At 41.2% G+C, this 20,764-nt stretch overlaps 1 protein-coding gene across 3 annotated transcripts in view; it reads right to left on the bottom strand.

The window, feature by feature from the left end:
• The window catches only part of LOC126184737 (filaggrin), a 351,145-nt gene extending 331,949 nt beyond the window's left edge, over nt 1-19,196 (bottom strand). For all 3 annotated transcript variants that reach the window (XM_049927274.1, XM_049927275.1, XM_049927277.1), the window contains exon 1: nt 19,079-19,196. In XM_049927274.1, the coding sequence (XP_049783231.1) occupies nt 19,079-19,092 (14 nt within the window). In that variant the 5' untranslated portion in view covers nt 19,093-19,196. The remainder of the gene's footprint in view (nt 1-19,078) is intronic.
• Nucleotides 19,197-20,764: the final 1,568 nt, after the last annotated feature.

The raw sequence follows: 20,764 nt of genomic DNA, 5'->3' as shown, positions 1-20,764 counted from the left end.
TTGGGCAGAATTGTGGTGAAATTTTGTGTCAATATGACATCATTAACTCACCTTACACCTCAATGACCTTCCGAGCTCTGGAGTTTTTTTTCCGCAGGTGTCGACACATAACTGTTTGAAGCGTCACTGAGCCCGAGGTTGACGTCGCAGGGCGCCATACTTCTGCACCATTATAGAGGAAGGTTGTAGGCACCTTTGAGATAAATTTCAAACTTTTGCTTCGCAATGGGAGACAATTATGGGATTTCGAAAAAGTGATCCTTTAATTGTGTTGCACAGTGTAGTTGTAGGTATGATTCAATGGAAGATTCGTAAGAAAATGTGTTTCACTCACAAAAGAGCTAGCTTTAAAGCCCTGTTTTGGAAAAAAAATCTCCGATTACTGCTCGTTAACCCGGTACTATTGACAAGTATGATTGACAGAGTAGGTGCGAAGTGAAGCAGCAGACAGCGTATTACTTCCTGCCGCACACATATAGCGAAATTGCCATGTCGGGTAAATCAAAGAGATTCGTATTGATACAGAGTTTCCGACAGTCTTTCTTTCAGTACATCTTTCCCGAGTGCAACAGGAAACACGCTACATGGTTGCCTGCCAATTACAAATGTAGGTGAAACCAGAATATCCTGCAGCAGCAAGCGTCACTGGACGCTTCTCTGCGATTTGGACACCAAGAACCTACACCCGCGTCTGCAGTCCACAAGCCATCTTATGATGTGTGGCGGAGGGTGCTTCGTGTGTCGGAAAGCTTCCATGTGAGCTCGAATCGCCCTAATTTTACATTCATGGTATTTTTCAGAGATATCTGTGGCTAGAGGTGATATTTTGATTGACTCTTCTAGGAACGCACCCTCTTAAGATTTTTAAAAAGTTCGGCTAATAAGATAATTTACGATCCAAAATACGACAAACTAGCAAAATCTGTCAACGAGAGTGTCCACCTTACAAGGGGAGGCCACAGCGTTGGCATCATAATGTGCAAGTAGAAAGGTGCACTACTCTGACAATTCCGAGAAAATCGCAAAAGAAGTTTTACGCATCTATTACGTAACGGATGTATCTGGGCGTAGGCGCTGCATGTTAAAAGTTCATGGTGCACAAGTGTTTACGTTCGTGCTTCTTGACACAAACGTGAATGAGGTGACGGTTCGACTCCTGCTCAAAAAAACATTTTTTTTAATCTATGTTTTTATCATCGCTGGACATATTATTTAATTTACATGACATTTGAGAGGTAATATAATTGAAAAAAAACAGGTGTGTTTGCGTGAGGTTTTAGTGAATTTCATGTTATAGGACTACTCACTATTTTAATCAAATTTCATTATTAGAACAAACATGTATGATTATCGACAAGTAAATGAACAAACGCATGGAGTTTTCCTGAAACTGTATAGCACTCCGTCTTCAGGCCACGAGTGGCCTACCGGTACCATCCGACCGCCGTGTCATCCTCAGTGGAGGATGCGGATAGGACGGGCGTGGGGTCAGTACACCGCTCTCCCGGTCGTTACGATGGTATTCTTGACCGAAGCCGCTACTATTCGGGCGAGTAAGCTCCTCAACTGGCATCACGAGGCTGAGTGCACCCCGAAAAATGGCAACAGCGCATGGCGGCCTGGATGGTCACCCATCCAAGTGCCGACCACGCCCGACAGGGCCTAACTTCGATGATCTCACGGGAACCGGTGTATCCACTGCGGCAAGTCCGTTGTCCCCCTGAAACACTATGCCTGTCGTGATTTGCGAAATCCCTTATACATGCAATCTGGTAAGGCACCCGGAACTACTGTGTGCCTCGACGCTTAGAGCTGCACTCACAGTTCAAATGTGTGTGAATTCCTAAGTGACCAAACTGCTGACATCATCGGTCCCTAGACTTACATACTAACACACACACACACACACACACACACACACACACACACACACACACACACACACACACAACCTGAGGTGGGCACTCGAACCTCCGGTGGGAGGGGCCGCGCAATCCGTTACATAGCGCCTCAAACCGCGTGGCCACTCCGCGCGGCGCACACACAGTGGCAGGCTCCATTTGGCAGTTAACCTATGTAGCGGTGAGCCTTGCTAATGTATCAAGAACTAATATCACAGAATTTACACTTCTACCACAAAAATGGTTTGATCGGGGGTCGAATCGTTGCTTCATACACGTTCGTCTTACGAAGCTCGAACGCAAACCACTTGACCACCATGAACTCTAACGTACGACCCCTACACACAGACACATCAGTTACGTAATAGACGCGCAAAGCTTCTCTTGCGATTTTCTCGAAATTGCCAGAGTAGTGTATCTTACTACTTGCACATTATGTTGTTTTAAAGGCCTACTAAAGGTCTTCAACACGAAGCTTCATTTCACACCAGAATGCTTTACCAGAGATGGTCCTATTCGATATGGCACGGCCCTGCATTCCTACGACCTCTCGCTTACTCGACCAATTCTGAGATCTATAGTTTAACGCAGACCGACCACGATGCAACTTAGCATTTTTAAGATCTACAAATCGTTGCCAGAGGAAGAAGCGATAAGTGACAAAAAAAATCCTAAGAGCGAGTGGGGACTGGTTGTCTGGCAATTACCCGCTGTTCACACGTTCTAAAAGCACCTCAACCGGTCCGAGAGCAAACGGATTGCACAAAATACAACTGAGCTTCTCCGACAAAGGCTGCACGTAATAACTGCTGCGTGTTTTATTGTCGATTGTTTCTCGACGCTCGGTGAAGTGAAAAACAACGGGGGGTCTTACATCCTCTAGTTTCACGAGCGAAATCAAAATTATGAGCACCGTAAAGAAGAAAGTAGTTAACCAGCGTATCGAAACTCCTAAAGCAGTACTGAGCATTGCAACACTATGTACGGAACTACACTAGATGCAAACGAAGTACTGAATATGTACCTTTCTGTTACCAGCAGCAGTATTTATCCGACGGAGCGTAGTTTGGTATTTTAACTTATCAAGTCGATACGCGAGAACACGTGGCGATCCGGTTCGTACGAACAACGGCACAGTTCGGTTGTGGGGCAGCGTCACACATGCCCTAATGCAGCTAGCGATGCACAAGAAATTGAGGTCGACAGGTACGGCACGGCGTCCCATTGTTACAGCAGGGCCGGGCCACGGCCAGCACTACGAAAGCAGCCAACAGTGATACTCAGCTGCGGAATGCAACTTGTCATGATCCACTAACCAGCCGATAACACACCGGTCGCATAGAAGGCAAAAAAACCTACCTCAAATGAATACAGAACCGCTCATTCGAGCTTAACAAGCGATAGCAATAAGAAACGCGCAGCATTTAACTGGACAAAATCAGAAGCCCACACATTCTTCAGGCAGCGAACCTATAGCCCTAAAAAAAGAGGAGAATTACGTGACCTATACCAGGGAATGTCGGGTTTAGCAGTAAATGCTTAAGCAGTAACTTGATGGTAAAGAATTTTCGTTACTCAAACTAAGACTCATTCCATGTTGTAGAGGGTGTCCCAGGCAACGACTACATTCCTAATACTCCACAACAGTTCGAGCTATTGTCCTACGTGGCCTTGGAGTAGCGTCACTTCATCCGAAAAGGCGAAGTCGTGGGATCTGGTTTGGATGTGCCTTTTAAATCAAATTTGTCTGCGTGTCTCCACTTATTACATAGCAGTAGCTGTTTTTCATTCAATCCGAAAACTGGTTTGCTGTAGCTATCCACGCTAATCTATCAACAGTGAGCCTTTTCATCTCTGTATCACTCAGGATACTTCCCATCAACCGTTTCCTTCTTATAGTCAGAGGGGTATCACAAATTCCCCCCCCCCCCCCTGCCCACGATTTCAATTCAGTATCTTCGCGTATGTCATGAGAAAAAGCTGCATTTTCTTCGAGTGTGCTCTGTTTATCGTCCACATTTCACTTCCGTACAAGGCTAGACTCCAGATGTCATTTACAGAATACAGAGGTTTCGAACCCAAGTTGTTTAAGTCTACTTGAATGAATACTGTCTACAGGACAAGCTTATAGAAATATTACAGGCACCGTAACAACGATACCGACAAGTGTCAAAACATAAAGGAACAAGTTATGTCGTATCGTTGATACTTTATGCGCTGAAATATGGCTTGTTTTTTTTATGTGGAACAATATATGGAAACAGCTTTCGAGAGTTACTGACAAAACCCCTGGTGTGGTTTAATGTCTACAATTAAACTTCTTGCAAATGTAGATGGTAAATGTTGTAAATGTGAGGGTCGTCAGTCTTTGTACGGCTATGCAACTTTTACATGCAAGCAGGGGCGAGAATGCGTTGAGTCGGTACCACTGTTCCCTGTGTTCATCAAAATCAACGAGCGTTATACACTGCCGAACTTCAGTTTTTAAGAGATCTTTAAGGCTGATGAAGCAAGCACATCGTTCCATTTAAAAATAGTTGCTTCGTTATCTTGGCAGTTATATTACGATTATTAACTATACCCCAAAATATCCGTTTAATGCAGCTTGAAAACCTTGATTTGACATCTTTAATGGTTCGTGTTACGTTATAAGTGTGTGGATATCTGTCCCGCCTCCGAACAGATATTAGAGCGCTAATGTCACTTTCGTTCCACATTCTAGCCAAGCAACGATGTTCTAAATACTGCTTCACCAGATAGTTTTACTTATTTAATAAAGTTTAAATTCTTTCCAAAACAAATCGTTAATTTGAGAGACATTTGGCAAATGTTGTGGATGCTGAAGACTTTCATACTACAGACTATACGGTAACCGCAACAACACTTCGTCTTGTCGTGAAGCGTTTGAAACTCATTCACCTGTATCAGCATAGAGCAGATTAACTACTAAGTATTTATGTATTTCTTCTGACTCTGTGCAATACTTCTCTATGTTCACTGCTTCACCAATCCGATGAACGAATTGTGAATATCTCCATCAGCATACCATCAATCATAGACCATTACTTTGCTCGATTAAGTAAAACATCGAGTTTGGCATTATGCGATATTGTAGAGACCTCCACACTTCATCTTCTGTTCGTTGGGTTCGCGGGAATACCATTTATTCTGCTTCTTAAAATTCCCAAACTTTTGAAGCTGTCAACATAATGTAACTACTCGGTTTCTTCCAAACCGTATACATTCATCGCTACCGATTATTGCTAAAATCAGTGTCAACAACTTATATACAGGGGATAGGTAAAATAATGTGAACAGTGGTAGTAACTAGATGGTTGTGTTTAACGGTCAACAACGCAGGTAAGGCACGTGTCGCTCTGGACTGTACGTGTTCAGTAAGGACTAGGCACCAGTGCAGGTTATTTACGAGTAGTGAAATGAAAGACGTAACAGAGTTTCAAAGAGGGCAGATTATGGGGGCCCGATTAGCAGGAGCATCAGTAACCACGACAGCCAAGCTACTGAATTTTTCAAGAGAAACTGTTTCAACAGTCATGACAGCCTACACAAAACATGGAAAGACATCATGAGGTAAACGTCATAGGGGGCAAAAATCAAAACTTAATGAGAGATGGTCGAACGCTAACACGAATTGTGTCAAAACAACACAAAACTACGGCGGCTGAAGTGACTGCAGAGCTCAATGGTCATCTTCGAGATCCCGTGTCTATCGACACTGTCCACCGAGAACTCCATAAAGCGAATATTCATGGACGAGCTGCTGTACCGAAACCATTAGTGACGACAACCAGGGCAAAGAAGCGTAACGCATGGTATCAGAAGCATAAATGCTGGACGGCTGTTCAGTGGAAACACGTCATATGACCCGACGAGTCAACGTTTTCGTTATTTCCAATATAGGACCGGGTTTACGTCTGGAGAACGCCAAAAGAACCCTCAATCCTGATTGCTTGATTCCAACGGTTAAGCATGGAGGTGGAAGTGTGATCGTGTGGGCAGTCATATCATGGTATTCTGCTGGTCCCATTATTGCCCTCAATGACCGTGTTACAGCCAACGATTAGATAAACATTTTAGGTGATCAGGTCCGCCCCATGATAAAAATGATGCTCCCAACAATGATACCATATTTCAGGACGATAATGTACCGATTCACACAGCCAGGACAGTACAATCGCGGTATGAGGAGCATGCAACTGAACTGCAGCGTCTTACCTGCCCAGCACAGTCCCCGAACTTTAATATTATCGAACCCTTGTGGACGGTGTTGGAGCGCAGACTCCGGAGTAGATTTCCGCCTCCCTCGTCACTACGGGAGTTTGAAGAGGTTCTGATCGAAGAGTGGCGTAACATTCCACTGGAGACTATACAGTCATTATATGCCAGTATTGGTTCAAATGGCTCTGAGCACTATGGGACTTAACATCTATGGTCATCAGTCCCCTAGAACTTAGAACTACTTAAACCTAACTAACCTAAGGACAGCACACAACACCCAGCCATCACGAGGCAGAGAAAATCCCTGCCCCGCCGGGAATCGAACCCGGGAACCCGGGCGTGGGAAGCGAGAACGCTACCGCACGACCACGAGATGCGGGCATATGCCAGTATTCCAAGAAGAATCGCAGCTGCATTACGGGCAAATGGGGGTCAAAACCATTATTAATAAACCACTCCCAAATAAGCACAGGTGTTCACATTATTTTGCCTATCCCCTGTACCTGCATATACCGCCTGACAAAAACTGACACAGCCAAAAGACATGGTCGCGCGCGCGCACGCACGCACACACACACACACACACACACACACACACACACACACACACGCGCGCATTATTCTCTGGGGCAGATAGAACGGCCACCAGAGTTCATTGGTGGTGTTCGTGTTAAGTGTTGTTACCAGGTATGATAGGGTAAAAAGGGAAGCGAACAGCGACAGACGTTGAGTGATTACTGTGAAGGATACGGAAATGCTGCATATGTATGAGACTGCACTTTCGGCATCTAACAGAGATCGAAAAGGGTCTCATTGTGGGTTGGATGGCTGGTCGAATCTTGCAATATTCAGATTTGTGGGGCATTCAGATGTGATAGTGCCCTAATGTTGCAGTGCATGAGAACTTAAGGGCAGGCTAACTGGTCATCGTTCTGAACGACAACGTATGACCATCCCACGGGATGATCGCCGTACTGTGCACCTAACATATCGTAACTCCTTCACATCTGCGCCTGACATCCGAGAACAAGTAATGGATTCCCTGCAACAGTCTGTGTCATCCAGCACCATTGGTCGAAGACTAGCAGCAACCGGAGTAGTAAATTGCCGTCTCATGCGTAAGATGCCGTTAACACCATAACGCAAACGACTGCAGTTGGAGCGGCTACGTGACCGCGAAGCATGAACTGTTAATGAATGGCGTTGCACTGTGCTCTGCGATGAATCACGGTCCTGCACTATGCGGATGTCCTTCGGCGAATACAGCGGCAATCTGGGAAGAAGTCCCATTCTTACAATGTTTCGGGCAGGCACAGCTGTGTTGCCGCTGGCATAATGGTGTGAGGAGCCTTCGGGTATGATTTCAGGTCAGTGATTTTGGGAACTCTGGCGGTACAACGGTACGTCACGGACATCCTACATCTACATCTACATACATACTCCGCAATCCACCATAAGGTGCGTGGCGGAGGGTACCTCGTACCACAACTAGCATCTTCTCTCCCTGTTCCACTCCCAAACAGCTCCCAAACAGAACGAGGGAAAAATGACTGCCTATATGCCTCTGTACGAGCCCTAATCTCTCTTATCTTTGTGGTCTTTCCGCGAAATGTAAGTTGGCGGCAGTAAAATTGTACTGCAGTCAGCCTCAAATGCTGGTTCTCTAAATTTCCTCAGTAGCGATTCACAAAAAGAACGCCTCCTTTCCTCTAGAGACTCCCACCCGAGTTCCTGAAGCATTTCCGTAACACTCGCGTGATGATCAAACCTACCAGTAACAAATCTAGCAACCCGCCTCTGAATTGCTTCTATGTCCTCCCTCAATCCGACCGGATAGGGATCCCAAACGCTCGAGCAGTACTCAAGAATAGGTAGTATTAGTGTTTTATAAGCGGTCTCCTTTACAGACGACCCACATCTTCCCAAAATTCTACCAATGAACCGAAGACGACTATCCGCCTTCCCCACAACTGCCATTACATGCTTGTCCCACTTCATATCGCTCTGCAATGTTACGCCCAAATATTTAATCGACGTGACTGTGTCAAGCGCTACACTACTAATGGAGTATTCAAAAATTACGGGATTCTTTTTCCTATTCATCTGCATTAATTTACATTTATCTATATTTAGAGTTAGCTGCCAAAATGCAGTTGGTCGCGAACAGGCGACTATAAGTTTAGAATGCACGACGATTACCACTAGACCACGGGCTCAGACCTGTGTCCTCTCAAAAGTGCCGTTTTTCAACTGGACAATGCTCGCTCACACATGGCATGTGTCTCTATGAACTGTGCGCGTGATTTTTTAGTACTCCCGTGGCAAACAAGATCTCCAAATCAGTCCCCAATAGAACATGCGTGGGAAAGCTCGGACTTCAACTCCGTGCCAGTGCGGGATATCAAGGGCAAGTTACATTTGTGGGCCAGCTCGCCTCAGAAGAGAACACAACGGATTTATGACACCTTTCCGAAACGAATCTGTGTATGCAACCAGGATAGGGCAGTGCAGCGCCATACTGGTCAGTGGACAAATGCTGCTCATTTCATTAAAATTTGACTATTTTGTAATCACTGCAATAACTACGCATACCCTCTCAAACCGAGAAGTGTCACTTTGTTTCCTCCTCCCACTCTGTGTGCTTCATATATGTTTGTCAGACACTGGATAACCATTGCAGAGTGCACGGAGGAAGGTTGACAGTGAAACTTTTTATTCTCGGCCCTCCTTTTCCTTCTCGTAAAGGCAACAAGGTAGAATGACTAGGACTCCGCACACGTCAATCTCTGTGAAGCTGTTCTAACGGTCTTTCAGCAAGATAAATGATAGCGACTGCAGAATTGTAAAACAATTGTCCCGAAACGAGTTTCATTTCTTCCAAATATCCCAAAATTAAGATTTTTTTTTAGCATTGCTAGTTTTAGTCATCAGCTTGACTGAATTCATTCGATCTCCTCTATTGCGCTCTGGCGAGCGGCCCTCAGTAGGAAATCACGGAGGTTTTTGCCACAATGTTCGCAACACATCTAAGTCATCCATTAATGCTCTCCATAACTGTTTGCACGCACTTGTCTGAAGTACTATCGCTTCGCAACTGTACACTTAGATGTGCAGTTGACGTTCAAATGCTCCGGCGTTTGCTTTAACTGCAATGGGATCACGTTTAAACCTATGAACGAAAGGGAGGAACATTTGCATTGGACCAAACCGTCTCCACTAACCACCTTCTCGAACAGACGTTTAACTTTTCGGACGACACGGTGTGCCAGGTCTATCTGTGGAATACTTACCACCTATCTAACGAGACAATAACATCATCTACAAACAAATTCTAATTACAGCACGAGCAGTGTTGGAAAACTAAATCAGAAGCCTTTCAGCCTCCTTGAAGGATTTTAAAATGAATTTCGCTTCGTTTCTAACCATAATTCATTGTAGTTCCCTCAGACAAGATGGCTGTTGCTCGTAAATGGAAGAGACAACAAATGTCATACCCACATAATAATAATAATAATAATAATAATAAACAGCATGTGATGTCACTGAACTGTATCTGTAACAAACGTCTGCAAAATATTCTGACCTCAAACACAATGACCTGCACTGAGAAAAAACTGCTATTTGTAAGGCAACCAGCAGGGATTCCAAAAACATCAATACGCGCTGCTCAGCTCACGCTTTTCGGACGAAATTGACAGCCTGTACATGGGCATTTAAGCAGCTTTAATGGAACGGAGAAAAACCTCGATATTTCTGTGTTTGCTGCGTAAAGTGTCGATTGTGTCATGTATACAAATAGCTTTCTGAGATAACTTGAGTCAATATTTTGAAAACATGCCAATCAAATTATCACAGTAGAATAACCTAATAATCGAATTAAAAGTATTTCTTGCACTGCTGTTAATTTTAATGTAATTCTATTATTATTATTATTATTATTATTATAAGCATAAGCACGAGACGTGCCCAAGGCAATTTGGACAACACCCTTTACCCATAGCGCCCCCATAGCGCCCCCAACACACACACACACACACAGTAAAAGAGCAAATGCACTGTTCCATTTATTAAGGCATTACACCATCTCGTATCTCACGAAGTTTCGCTGAATCGCCTCCGTCTGCCATCAGTCCTCATTAGCGGGCTTCCACAGAGTTCCAGCGGACTGAATAGGCGCGCGGGCTTTCTGCTAGTGTCTCCCTCCGCAGATAAAGCACGCTTTCTCGTAATTTCAGCTGACCACCGTCTTTACTTCCTCTCCCTACAATTAGAATTCAACGGCCGCACCACTTCGTGCCACATCGCACGGTTGAAAATACATATTTGGCACATATAAATGATTTTAATAGTGTAACCACTAATGTCAGAACATATTAGTATCTTATTTTCCCACTCTTTTCCCTTAACCATCTTGTCTCCACAGTATACTGACTCGCTGTCAACATAAAAAAGTTGATAAGTCAGCAGGAATTTTGCAAAACTTTCAATGCGACACATCATCATTCTTGTTCCTTCAAAATGGTTCAAATGGCTCTGAGCACTATGGGACTTAACATCTATGGTCATCAGTCCCCTAGAACTTAGAACTAATTAAACCTAACCAACCTAAGGACAGCACACAACACCCAGCCATCACGAGGCAGAGAAAATCCCTGACCCCGCCGGGAATCGAACCCGGGAACCCGGGCGTGGGAAGCGAGAACGCTACCGCACGATCACGAGATGCGGGCATTCTTGTTCCTCATAAGACATTTATGCACTGTGGGAAAATTAAATCTCGACTGCGTGTCATGTCTAAGCATGATTGCAGTAACTTGGAGCAAAATGTGAATGAGGATGCAGGACCGCCAGCAAAGTTACAAAGTTACTGTATCTACTGCTTTGTGTATATGTTCATATTAAAGTTCGTTTTTTCCTTTCTCTTTTAATTGCTTTATTGTAATGCTAGTCACCACACAATGCTATAGTCTGGTAATATTTAGCACATACAGAAAGGGCAGCTGCACAGTTCTAATGTAAGGCTACATCTAATTGACATGGTATTGAGACGAGGAAATATACTATGACCATAACTTCCATACAAGACTAAACTGAAGTATTTAGATTGATTTACATCAGTGTCAAACTGTAACTTATATCTTAGCTTTCCGCAAAGATTTTAGATAGAAACATTAAGCATATGCATGACAAGAGGACCACAATACAAAGAGAGAAATGTTTGTAGACCCAAGGATCTTTCCACAAAGAAGTCTATCATCCTCTCTTTCCTCATTAGCCAAACAGTAGCTTTGAAAACTGATAACTATGGTTGCCTTGCACGAGTGCTACACTTTCTCACCATAATCTTATTTATCTGGCGGACTGTTCTGACCCTACTGTGTGGGCTGAATCAGGGGTGTTAGTACACAAAATTGATTTATCAGTCATCATTTAACTTGTGCTTAAAGTAGGTAAAGAACTTCTGCTATTGACAAACTCAAAATTTTAATACTACAGTATCTGTGTAATGATCCGGTATCTATTTGCCACAGATAAACTCTCATATTTCCATATTAACGGATAGTGCTCACAACTGTTGAATTTACTGCTGCTGTAGTACTGTATTTTCAAACAGCTTCTAACATGTCACAACTAATTGAGGGTGCATTGTTGCTACTCAAGTAATGATTGCCAAAGTTGGCTAACATTCTTCTACAGATAAGATAGTCAGAAAGTTGTTCTTTTATTAATGACTCACCGAAAGGTATGCCAAACTCTGTATACAACAAATAATTAAAAGTTCTTTCCACACTTATCTCTGGGAACACTGTGTTCATATCTGGATATAACAGTGGGTGTCCTCTAACAACATCTGGCTACCTGAGATACTCTAGTACAGACCACTCACTCACTGCATCTATGAGCCACAATATCCCACTTCTTGTTTCCCAGGGATATGAGAAATGTGCTGAGTGACTGCAAAAACCAGACAGCAAACTCAACACCAGGTTTGACAGAGCTATGTTCTGTCAAGCACATTTTCCTTCATTTCTTCCATTTCGTCTGTAGCACACACATGCTACTCGTGACAAATTCATTAGAAATGGAGCACAAATTCAGATCTGAAAATAATGGGAGCAGAACTGACTGTGTCCTTTTTCAAAGGATCCGTACTGGCATTTACCTTAATCAATTTACAGACACCCTGTAACAAAACATCTGGATTGCTGGACAGGGATTTGAACCTTACCATCTGGAACACAATTTCAGTGTGTTGACAACTGCACCATCCCACTCAGTCCTAATGAGACCTGATGACACTATAATATTTAAACAAATCTTCATGTTGATGACAATACCACGCAGCATTCTGGAAAATCATCTCTTATCTGTATCACAGTCCCTGAAATTAACAACATTCCTTATCAGATGAGCAGCAACTAGGTTAGTCAATCAGCCCCACCAAGCAAGGTGGTACAGTGGTTTGCACACTGGAGTTGCATCTGGGAGGACGATGGTTCAAACCCACGTCCGGCCATTCAGATTTAGGTTTTCCATGAGTTCTCTAAATTGCTCCAGCAAATGCTGGAATGGTTCCTTTGAAAGGGCACGAGTGATTTCCTTCCCCATCCTCGATACAATCTGAGCTTGTGCTGTCTCTAATGACCTTCATGTCGACGGGACGTTACACCAAATCTCCCTTCCTTCTAATCAGTCCATACAGTATCCGAAAATTGTGCGTAACAGCAATGGTAAATTAAAAATTGTAATTTCAAAAAAAATAAATTAAAAAGCTGTTGCTGAGCATAGTCTCATAAACAACATAAAATTATGTTTGATGAAACCAAAATTTGTTCCATATGTCAACCTACTGGGACTCCATTGTCAGAGATGTCACAGAGATCACAATCCACAACAATAACTTTAACCTGCAGAAATTCGCCAACTCACTTCCATTTCAACACACGTAGTGGCACCATGGCAACCGAAGGTGTTATTCCACCCGTCTGATTTGACCCATGAGGTAACAGTGTTCTGTGGCACCATGGTGACACAGTGTGTTTGTGTTTGTTGATTTCATGTTGTGGCACACTTGTGTTGTTTCAAAGTTGTTCGTTAGGTATGTCAGTGAGTCATTTGTCATCGTGAGTTGAGTGTCAGGTCATTATTGGAAATTTGTGCCAGTTTGCTATTGTGTTACTTTGATTTAGTGTATTGTGACTGATGGACTCTTGTACAACCACAATAACCTACAGTTAGTTGAACTAATCACAGACGGTTTTGTTTTCTTTTTTAGTGTGTGTTTGGGGGGGGGGGGGGAGTTACCCAAGACTTATGTAATGTGTAACGATGGCTTTGGTTGGTAAGTATGTTTTGTTGTTTTATTAATTTTTGATTGTAGTGGCACAAACTGACTAGAAGAACAGATCAGTTGGATAGGACATTCTGAGGCATCAAACAACCCCAATTCAGTATTGGAGGGAAGTGGGAGGGAGGAGGGGGGGGGGGGGTAAAAATCGCAGAGGGAGACCAAGATGAATACAGTACACAGATTCAGAAGGATGTAAGTTGCAACTTTGCTTCGGCGATGAAGAGGATTGCACAGGATAGAGTAGCACAGAGAGCTGCATCAAGCCAGATTTTGGCTGGAAGATGATCACAATGACAACAACAACATATGGTATGTGTGTTCATAGTTGTTTATGCATATCAAAATTAATGATGTTGATGAGGCAAGTTTTCATAAATTTTGGGGTTTTTCTGGTTAGCATTTCATAATTGTTGGATTGGGGCTGGCAGGTATTATGTATATCAGTTTGCTATCACTGGTTAGGTTACATTTTTTATATTAGTTACGGGAGCATTTTTTGGTTTGTTGTAATGTGAACTTTGATTTAGATAGATAGGGCGAGTGAAGGTTTGGATACCGGATTTGATGATTTGGACGTGTTGGTTTTTGGTACTGTGAGCTTTGTTTTAGTTGACATACAGGACGACATATTTGCAGTATTGGGTTTTGGAATTATGTGGGTGTTCATAGTACCGAGGGCTTTTTGTGAACTATATATCTCAAGCAAACTTTGTAATACCGGGTTTACAAGTTGTGTGTGAGTTACTGGGATCATTGTCTTTTTTGAGATATATAAGTCAAGTTAAAGTTACGGCGCCAATGGTATTATTTTATGCAATTTTTTGGTTGTATTTAAGTGTTAGGAACCTCATGTGCTTGATTTTTGGATTAATATTTGTTTTGTAATGGTATTGTTATTCTTATTGTAAAATACCTAATTTGCCCCCACCCAAAACCCCTACTTCCAGAAGTTGTCCCATTAGTTTCATAATGTTGCTGGAGTTAAGTATTTTGTATTGTGTTTTACTTATGTTTGTTCATGGGTGTAGTGAGTGCCATAATGGTCACCAAACTGTATATGCTTGAAATAGTGATGTCTGCCATTTTGATGTCACGGGTCAAAAGATACATCAAATTACCTTCCATTAGGAAGTAGAGGGGTGGAATTGCATCTTTCAGTTTTGCCACAGCATTAGCATTCCTAAATGGCTCTGAGCACTATGGGACTTAACATCTGAGGTCATCAGTCCCTTGAACTTAGAACTACTTAAACCTAACTAACCTAAGGACATCACACACATCCATGTCCGAGGCAGGTTTCGAACCTGCGACCATAGCGGTTCCAGACTGTAGCGCCTAGCATTCCTAAATCGCAGATATTAACACAACCTCTGACTGTATAACACCATGATGTCACTGCTCAGTAAGATTGCTTATTTATTACATAATGTCATTACAGCAACAGCTACAATTAGTCACTCCTGACGACAATTACTGAGGCTATTGTTGAAAGTTCAAGTGTTTGAACACAGAATGAAGACAAAGAAACTTTATACATCTTTCTCTTGCCTTTCTTCATAAAGAAGATCTAATGTAGTGCCCAGAAACTGAGTGCAACAGCTGCTGATGCAATCAGCTACCTGTTGAGAATCCCAGTGCCAACACTAATCTTCCTATGTGTTCACAGTAACATCTGACTCCTTAAGGCCATACGTTTCACCTTCAGTGAGGTCCGCCCCCGGTAGCTGAGTGGTCAGCGTGATGGAATGTCAATCCTAAGGGCCCGGGTTCGATTCCCAGCTGGGTCAGAGATTTTCTCCTCTCAGGGACTGGGTGTTGTGTTGTCCTAATCATCATCATTTCATCCCCATCGACGCGCAAGTCGCCGAAGTGGCGTCAAATCGAAAGACTTGCACCAGGTGAAAGGTCTACCCGACGGGAGGCCCTCGTCACACGACATTATTATTATTATTATTATTATTATTATTATTATTATTATTATTATTATTAATACCTTCAGTGAGAATACATTAACTGAACTGTCATTAGTGACTACTTGTTACTACATTATCACAGATTCTTAAGAACTTAAGAATCTTCACTGAGGAAAGAAGGCAGGAGTAGTGTGGAAAAAGATTAATAAACATCACACAGTGTTACATGGGACTGAAATGAGATGGCCTCGGAATAGCAAACATCATTCTAGCTCAATTTCACTTCTGTGGATGAATTCTTTTAGAATGATTTGCACTTTTTCTTTATGTTTTACTTTTTACAACAGATTAATGGTCACAGATGTTATCTTCAAATATAAGGAATGAACAACATAAAAGTGTGTCAAGATGAATTTAAACACAATGTGATGTAAAAGAGATACACAAACAGCAGTACCCATAGTATTGCGATTCTTAATGTTTTCCCTATGGATCAAAAGACTGATTACACAGCCAGATCATTTCTCCTACCAATATTTCAAATGGAAACTACCCAACCATTTTTACAGTAAGTCTGAAAAAATGGTGTTTATTTTACATGCAAATACTTGTCTCCCAAAACTTTTCTGCATAGTGCTCCAACACTGACATTTTTAACATAATTTGGAACCAATTTTTGTGTATCCCTTTTACAGCAATTTGCCAATGGTGACAATAACTAGCAGCAGACAGTTTCCCTCACATTGCTACCGAAGGGAGTTTCCTTCACACTGTCATGCACAGTTGGCCAGAAAATAATAACATGAGATGCTGGATGCAAAGAAAATCACTGGCAGCCAAAGCAAGTTTGCATGGAACCAAAGAAAATGCTCCGAGGAAACAATCTAAATTGCTATGCTTTTGTATGAGATTATTACAGATGAAAAAGTTTATGTACTACCATTGGTGAACTGAACAATGCCACAATTTTAACATCTGCATACCAAGTTTAGATAAACAGCTGATATAACTTGTACACAGCTCACAACTTCATGCAAGGAGAAAAATAAAACCTTGCATGGTGCAGTTATTAAAATAGCAGATGCAAAGTGTTATCAGAATTAATCAATGAAATTTCCTGAAGGACCTACATTTTCTGAACTTATTAACCATGCATTAGAACAGCCTGAAACTGCTGAGTGGTTGTGAAATACATCCCTATTACTTAAAAGTTTCATTACATTTGACATACTTTTGCATGCAGCTGTTCAGGATGTATCATTCTGAGCCACTTCATGAGATGGCAGCAAATAATATACTCTAAAAGTTACACGAACTACAGGCACATTAGCTTACACCCCAATTTTATGTTTGGCTTCGTCTGTTAAAACATTAATATTTCATCATTCCATGGAAGAAAACAAAACAGAACTAACAAATTAACAGATAACATTAAATACTTGGTAACACCCACAGTGAAAGCAGAGATGTAAAGTACATAAGAAATACCTAGTTCATACTGGACACTGCAGTGACATTAAATGGGCACATTATCTCGTAGGATGTAAGATTTTATTCTATTAACAACCAAAGGCTCAGACCTCTGTCATAAATTGATTAGTTCACCAACAGCACCATGTCTTTCATTGAACATCAGGTATCAAAAAGGATAATTATGCTAAAGATCACTTACCAGTTCAACTTACATCAATATGTACACACAAAAACAATGAATTTCCTGAAAACAGGGCTCCGTTCTCATGGAAGCAGGGTATGTATGTCAATAACTTAATTACAAAAGCTATTAACTGTGATCAATTCCGTTGTCCTGTTACACCACACGGACAGGCATTTCATATACGTGATCATTTCAATCATTTGTTTATTAAGTATCATGCCTAACAGTTACAAACAACAGAACGTGTGTACAATTTTCAGGCAGTTTTAACACTCCTTTTTATGTTATGCACAGTCATTAATTATGTGGAAAGTTCTACTGTCAGTTTCTGTGTTCCATGCAGTGTCACTTTATATCTGTATTCATTTACAGTTCTTCTGTTACAAAGTCAACTGATTTTAAGCTAGCTTTAAAACCATAAAAGTATAGATGTGGTTGAAATGTTTCAATTCAACTTCAGTGCTAAAATATTAGTGAGAACTGCAGAAAGTAATAACAAGATACAAAGGTCAATGACTGGAAAAATGTGTTATTCTCTAATCTGATAAACAATATTTTTATTATTTATAAACTGTAATAAGTGGTACCTCTCCCTCTGAGCCACAGTTAATTTAACAGGTCTCATGTTCTCATTATGTGAACACACAAAATATAGCCCAACCACAAAACTGATGAAAATTCATCATCCAAATGAAGCACTGGAACAAGTCTCATTTTGACCCTTTTGAATGTAAACTCATGAAGTGGACTGTTAAGTGGGATGCTTCTTTTCGTAAATTTTTTAATGTTTTGCATGCTAACAAGCAATCAAAGAAATGTGCCAGATTACCAGCCTGTTATGTATGCATCATAATTTGTAATGACAGAGAGCCATATACTTGGTAATTCACAACTCCCCTTTATGTAACAATTCAATGCATAACAATCTTATTCAGTGTATGTATACTGATAGCAATGAGTGTTTCTCCAAAAACAATCTAAGTCAATGTGGGAACACATGTCATATGTGCATGACAAAGACAAGTACAAGGAAGAAGTATTTTACTTGTAAACAAGGCAAACGCTGTCTGGCTTGTAAAAGAAAATACAACACCACGCAATAGCAGTAAATAATTATATTTCTTATGTGATCTCCTTTGCCACAGTAACGGTCGGCAGTAAATGTATTAGCTTGACACCGCACTCATTACTGTTCTGAAACAGAGCACAATCTAAAAAACTATTTTGATGTGTTTATCCGAGCTAACAGCAATTGATAAACAATTGCTAAATTTGGCTGAGACTGCAATAATATTCCCACTGACACACACACACACACACACACACACACACACACACACACACACACACACACACACACATAACGTACGATTTCCAACATAATTCTTCGAATATTATCAGCGTTTGCAAACAACTCTTACCGAAGCACCCTTACAGCTGACTGACAGTCCAGAAGAAACAGAAGAATTGACGGGCTACGAATGGAAACTATACACTGCATCCAAATGTCTGTTGATTAACTAAATGCAAATGCAGTTCTCGGCGCAAATGGCTTTCTTTCATAATTGTTCTAGAGGCTGACTGTACGTCGTAAATAACGATTCTGGCGAAGATCCAAAGTATAGCTTTCCGGATTATTGTGCAGTGAAATCTTCGTTTCACGAGAAACGGTATAATCGTAATGAGCATCTTTCCATCTACAAAGAACGCCACAACACTAGGGAAATAAGTATTCCATCGACAAAAGGCCGCTTAAACCAAGGTGGTAAACAATAAACGTAAACCACATTTGTAAACAAACAACTGTCAATTACTATTCATATGGATGTAAGCAATCCAATGACGAACTGTAGGCACTGCGTCATTTATAAAGGAATAAATATCAACTAAAGAAAAAGTAAACAGCTTTTACTTTACAGAATTAAGGCCAGGCCCACTTAATTAAGTATTGATTTTGCTATGGGGACAACAAAATGCACGCGAACTATCTAAACATGAAAAACATGTTATTTCATACCTTTCAGATGACATCCTGACGACTGATGAAAAAAATGTTATCACTTGTCACTCATCACTGCACACAAATTCTCCACCGACTACACCCGTGTAAGAAATTACCTTCTCGCTGCCATTTTTGAGCATTCTGACTACGAAAACCAAGACAACGAACGAAAATAAAAACAACATTCACTTGCCGATCTCATATGATCTTACTTTGACTTATACATGTAAAATTTAATAGACGATATTATTACAAACAGTGGCAGAATAATCTGTAGTTGCAAAAATCTATTCAAAATATTTGAATTGACTGTGTTAGTTCGACACCGCCGGCAGACGATTTTTGTCAGTACACGAATATATCTTTCTTTTCAAGCACGTCCTGTATATAACAATGTTTTCCAAGTGTTCAATCAAAGAAATACCTCGTTGACGATAGGAACAAAAATACAAGTATTATGTTTTATTCTGCTCACGAAGCAGAAGTACAACTGCAAAAGTACACACACATTTGTAATACAAGAAATCAGCAAACCTTTCCAGAATTTTGGCAAAATAACGTTCTCTATCGCATAAGTAAAGTTATCAGTTGTTGAATATTATCCCGGCATTTGTGAGAATATTGGTAACGCAGTATTAAATACTGTAATACAACGATCACAGTTCTGTATTCGGCACTTTAAAGATTTAATGAAGAAAGTAACAAGCAAAAATTAGTATTAATACAATTATCATTTAGTGCTCTCTACGGAACGTTGTAACCCATATGATGGTAACAGAATGAAGATAAATTCGCGACATGGCTTACGTTCTAAAAGAAAAGGAGTAAGTGAGGAATAGGGTCGTTTCATTGATTAATGTTAAAGCGGATATAAATCAGATGGATGGATATCTGAATCAAAAAGCCTGACAAGAAAAATTTATTTGCCCGTCTCTAAGCATGCAATCGATGTCGCCATGAATAATTTATAATAGGTATTACTCAGTGGGCTTGGCAAACACGGTATGTCGGAAAACTCTTGTTCTGAATCAAGAAATAGTAGCAACAAGCAAAGTTCACGTGATTTGTTGGATATACCATTATGTAAGGGAGCATTTCATCAAGTATGAATTACATAGCAATTATAGGAGGAAGATTATGCTTGTGCAGAGAAAACCAAATTTCGCGAGTACGTGAAGTTACCCATTCATAATGTGATCATCTGAAGAGATTTTAATCATCCGTCAGTCAGCTGTGATAATTACAGTTTTGTTACTGGTGGCGTGACAAGACATCTTGTGAAACGTTAGTACATGACTCCTCTGAAAACTACATACCGGTTCAGAACCCCACTCACGATAGAGCTATATTAGATGTAGGGCTATGGCAATAAATGGACTTGACCTCTTTGAGGATGGGCACATCGACGCTAGTATCAGTGACCATGAGGCGCTTATACCGACAATGATTACCGAAAATATTCAGTAAACTAGATAAAGAAGTGGTAATGCCACAGCGCAGTGAGGATCATGAAACCTCTAGCTCAGTACAGATGCAAGTAGACGAACTGTGGATCAAGTTTAAAAGAATAGTTAACCATTGACTGGACAGAAGTGAATATAGTTGAACTGTTAATGATGGAAGAATAAATAAAGTATAAAGTCACTATAAGGAAATCATTAACGAAACACGCTGCAGCATAATAGCCGCTAAACATGGCTA

This window comes from Schistocerca cancellata, chromosome 4, assembly GCF_023864275.1.
Source record: "Schistocerca cancellata isolate TAMUIC-IGC-003103 chromosome 4, iqSchCanc2.1, whole genome shotgun sequence".
NCBI classification, from domain to species: domain Eukaryota; kingdom Metazoa; phylum Arthropoda; class Insecta; order Orthoptera; family Acrididae; genus Schistocerca; species Schistocerca cancellata.
This window is presented reverse-complemented; position numbering and strand designations above follow the sequence as displayed.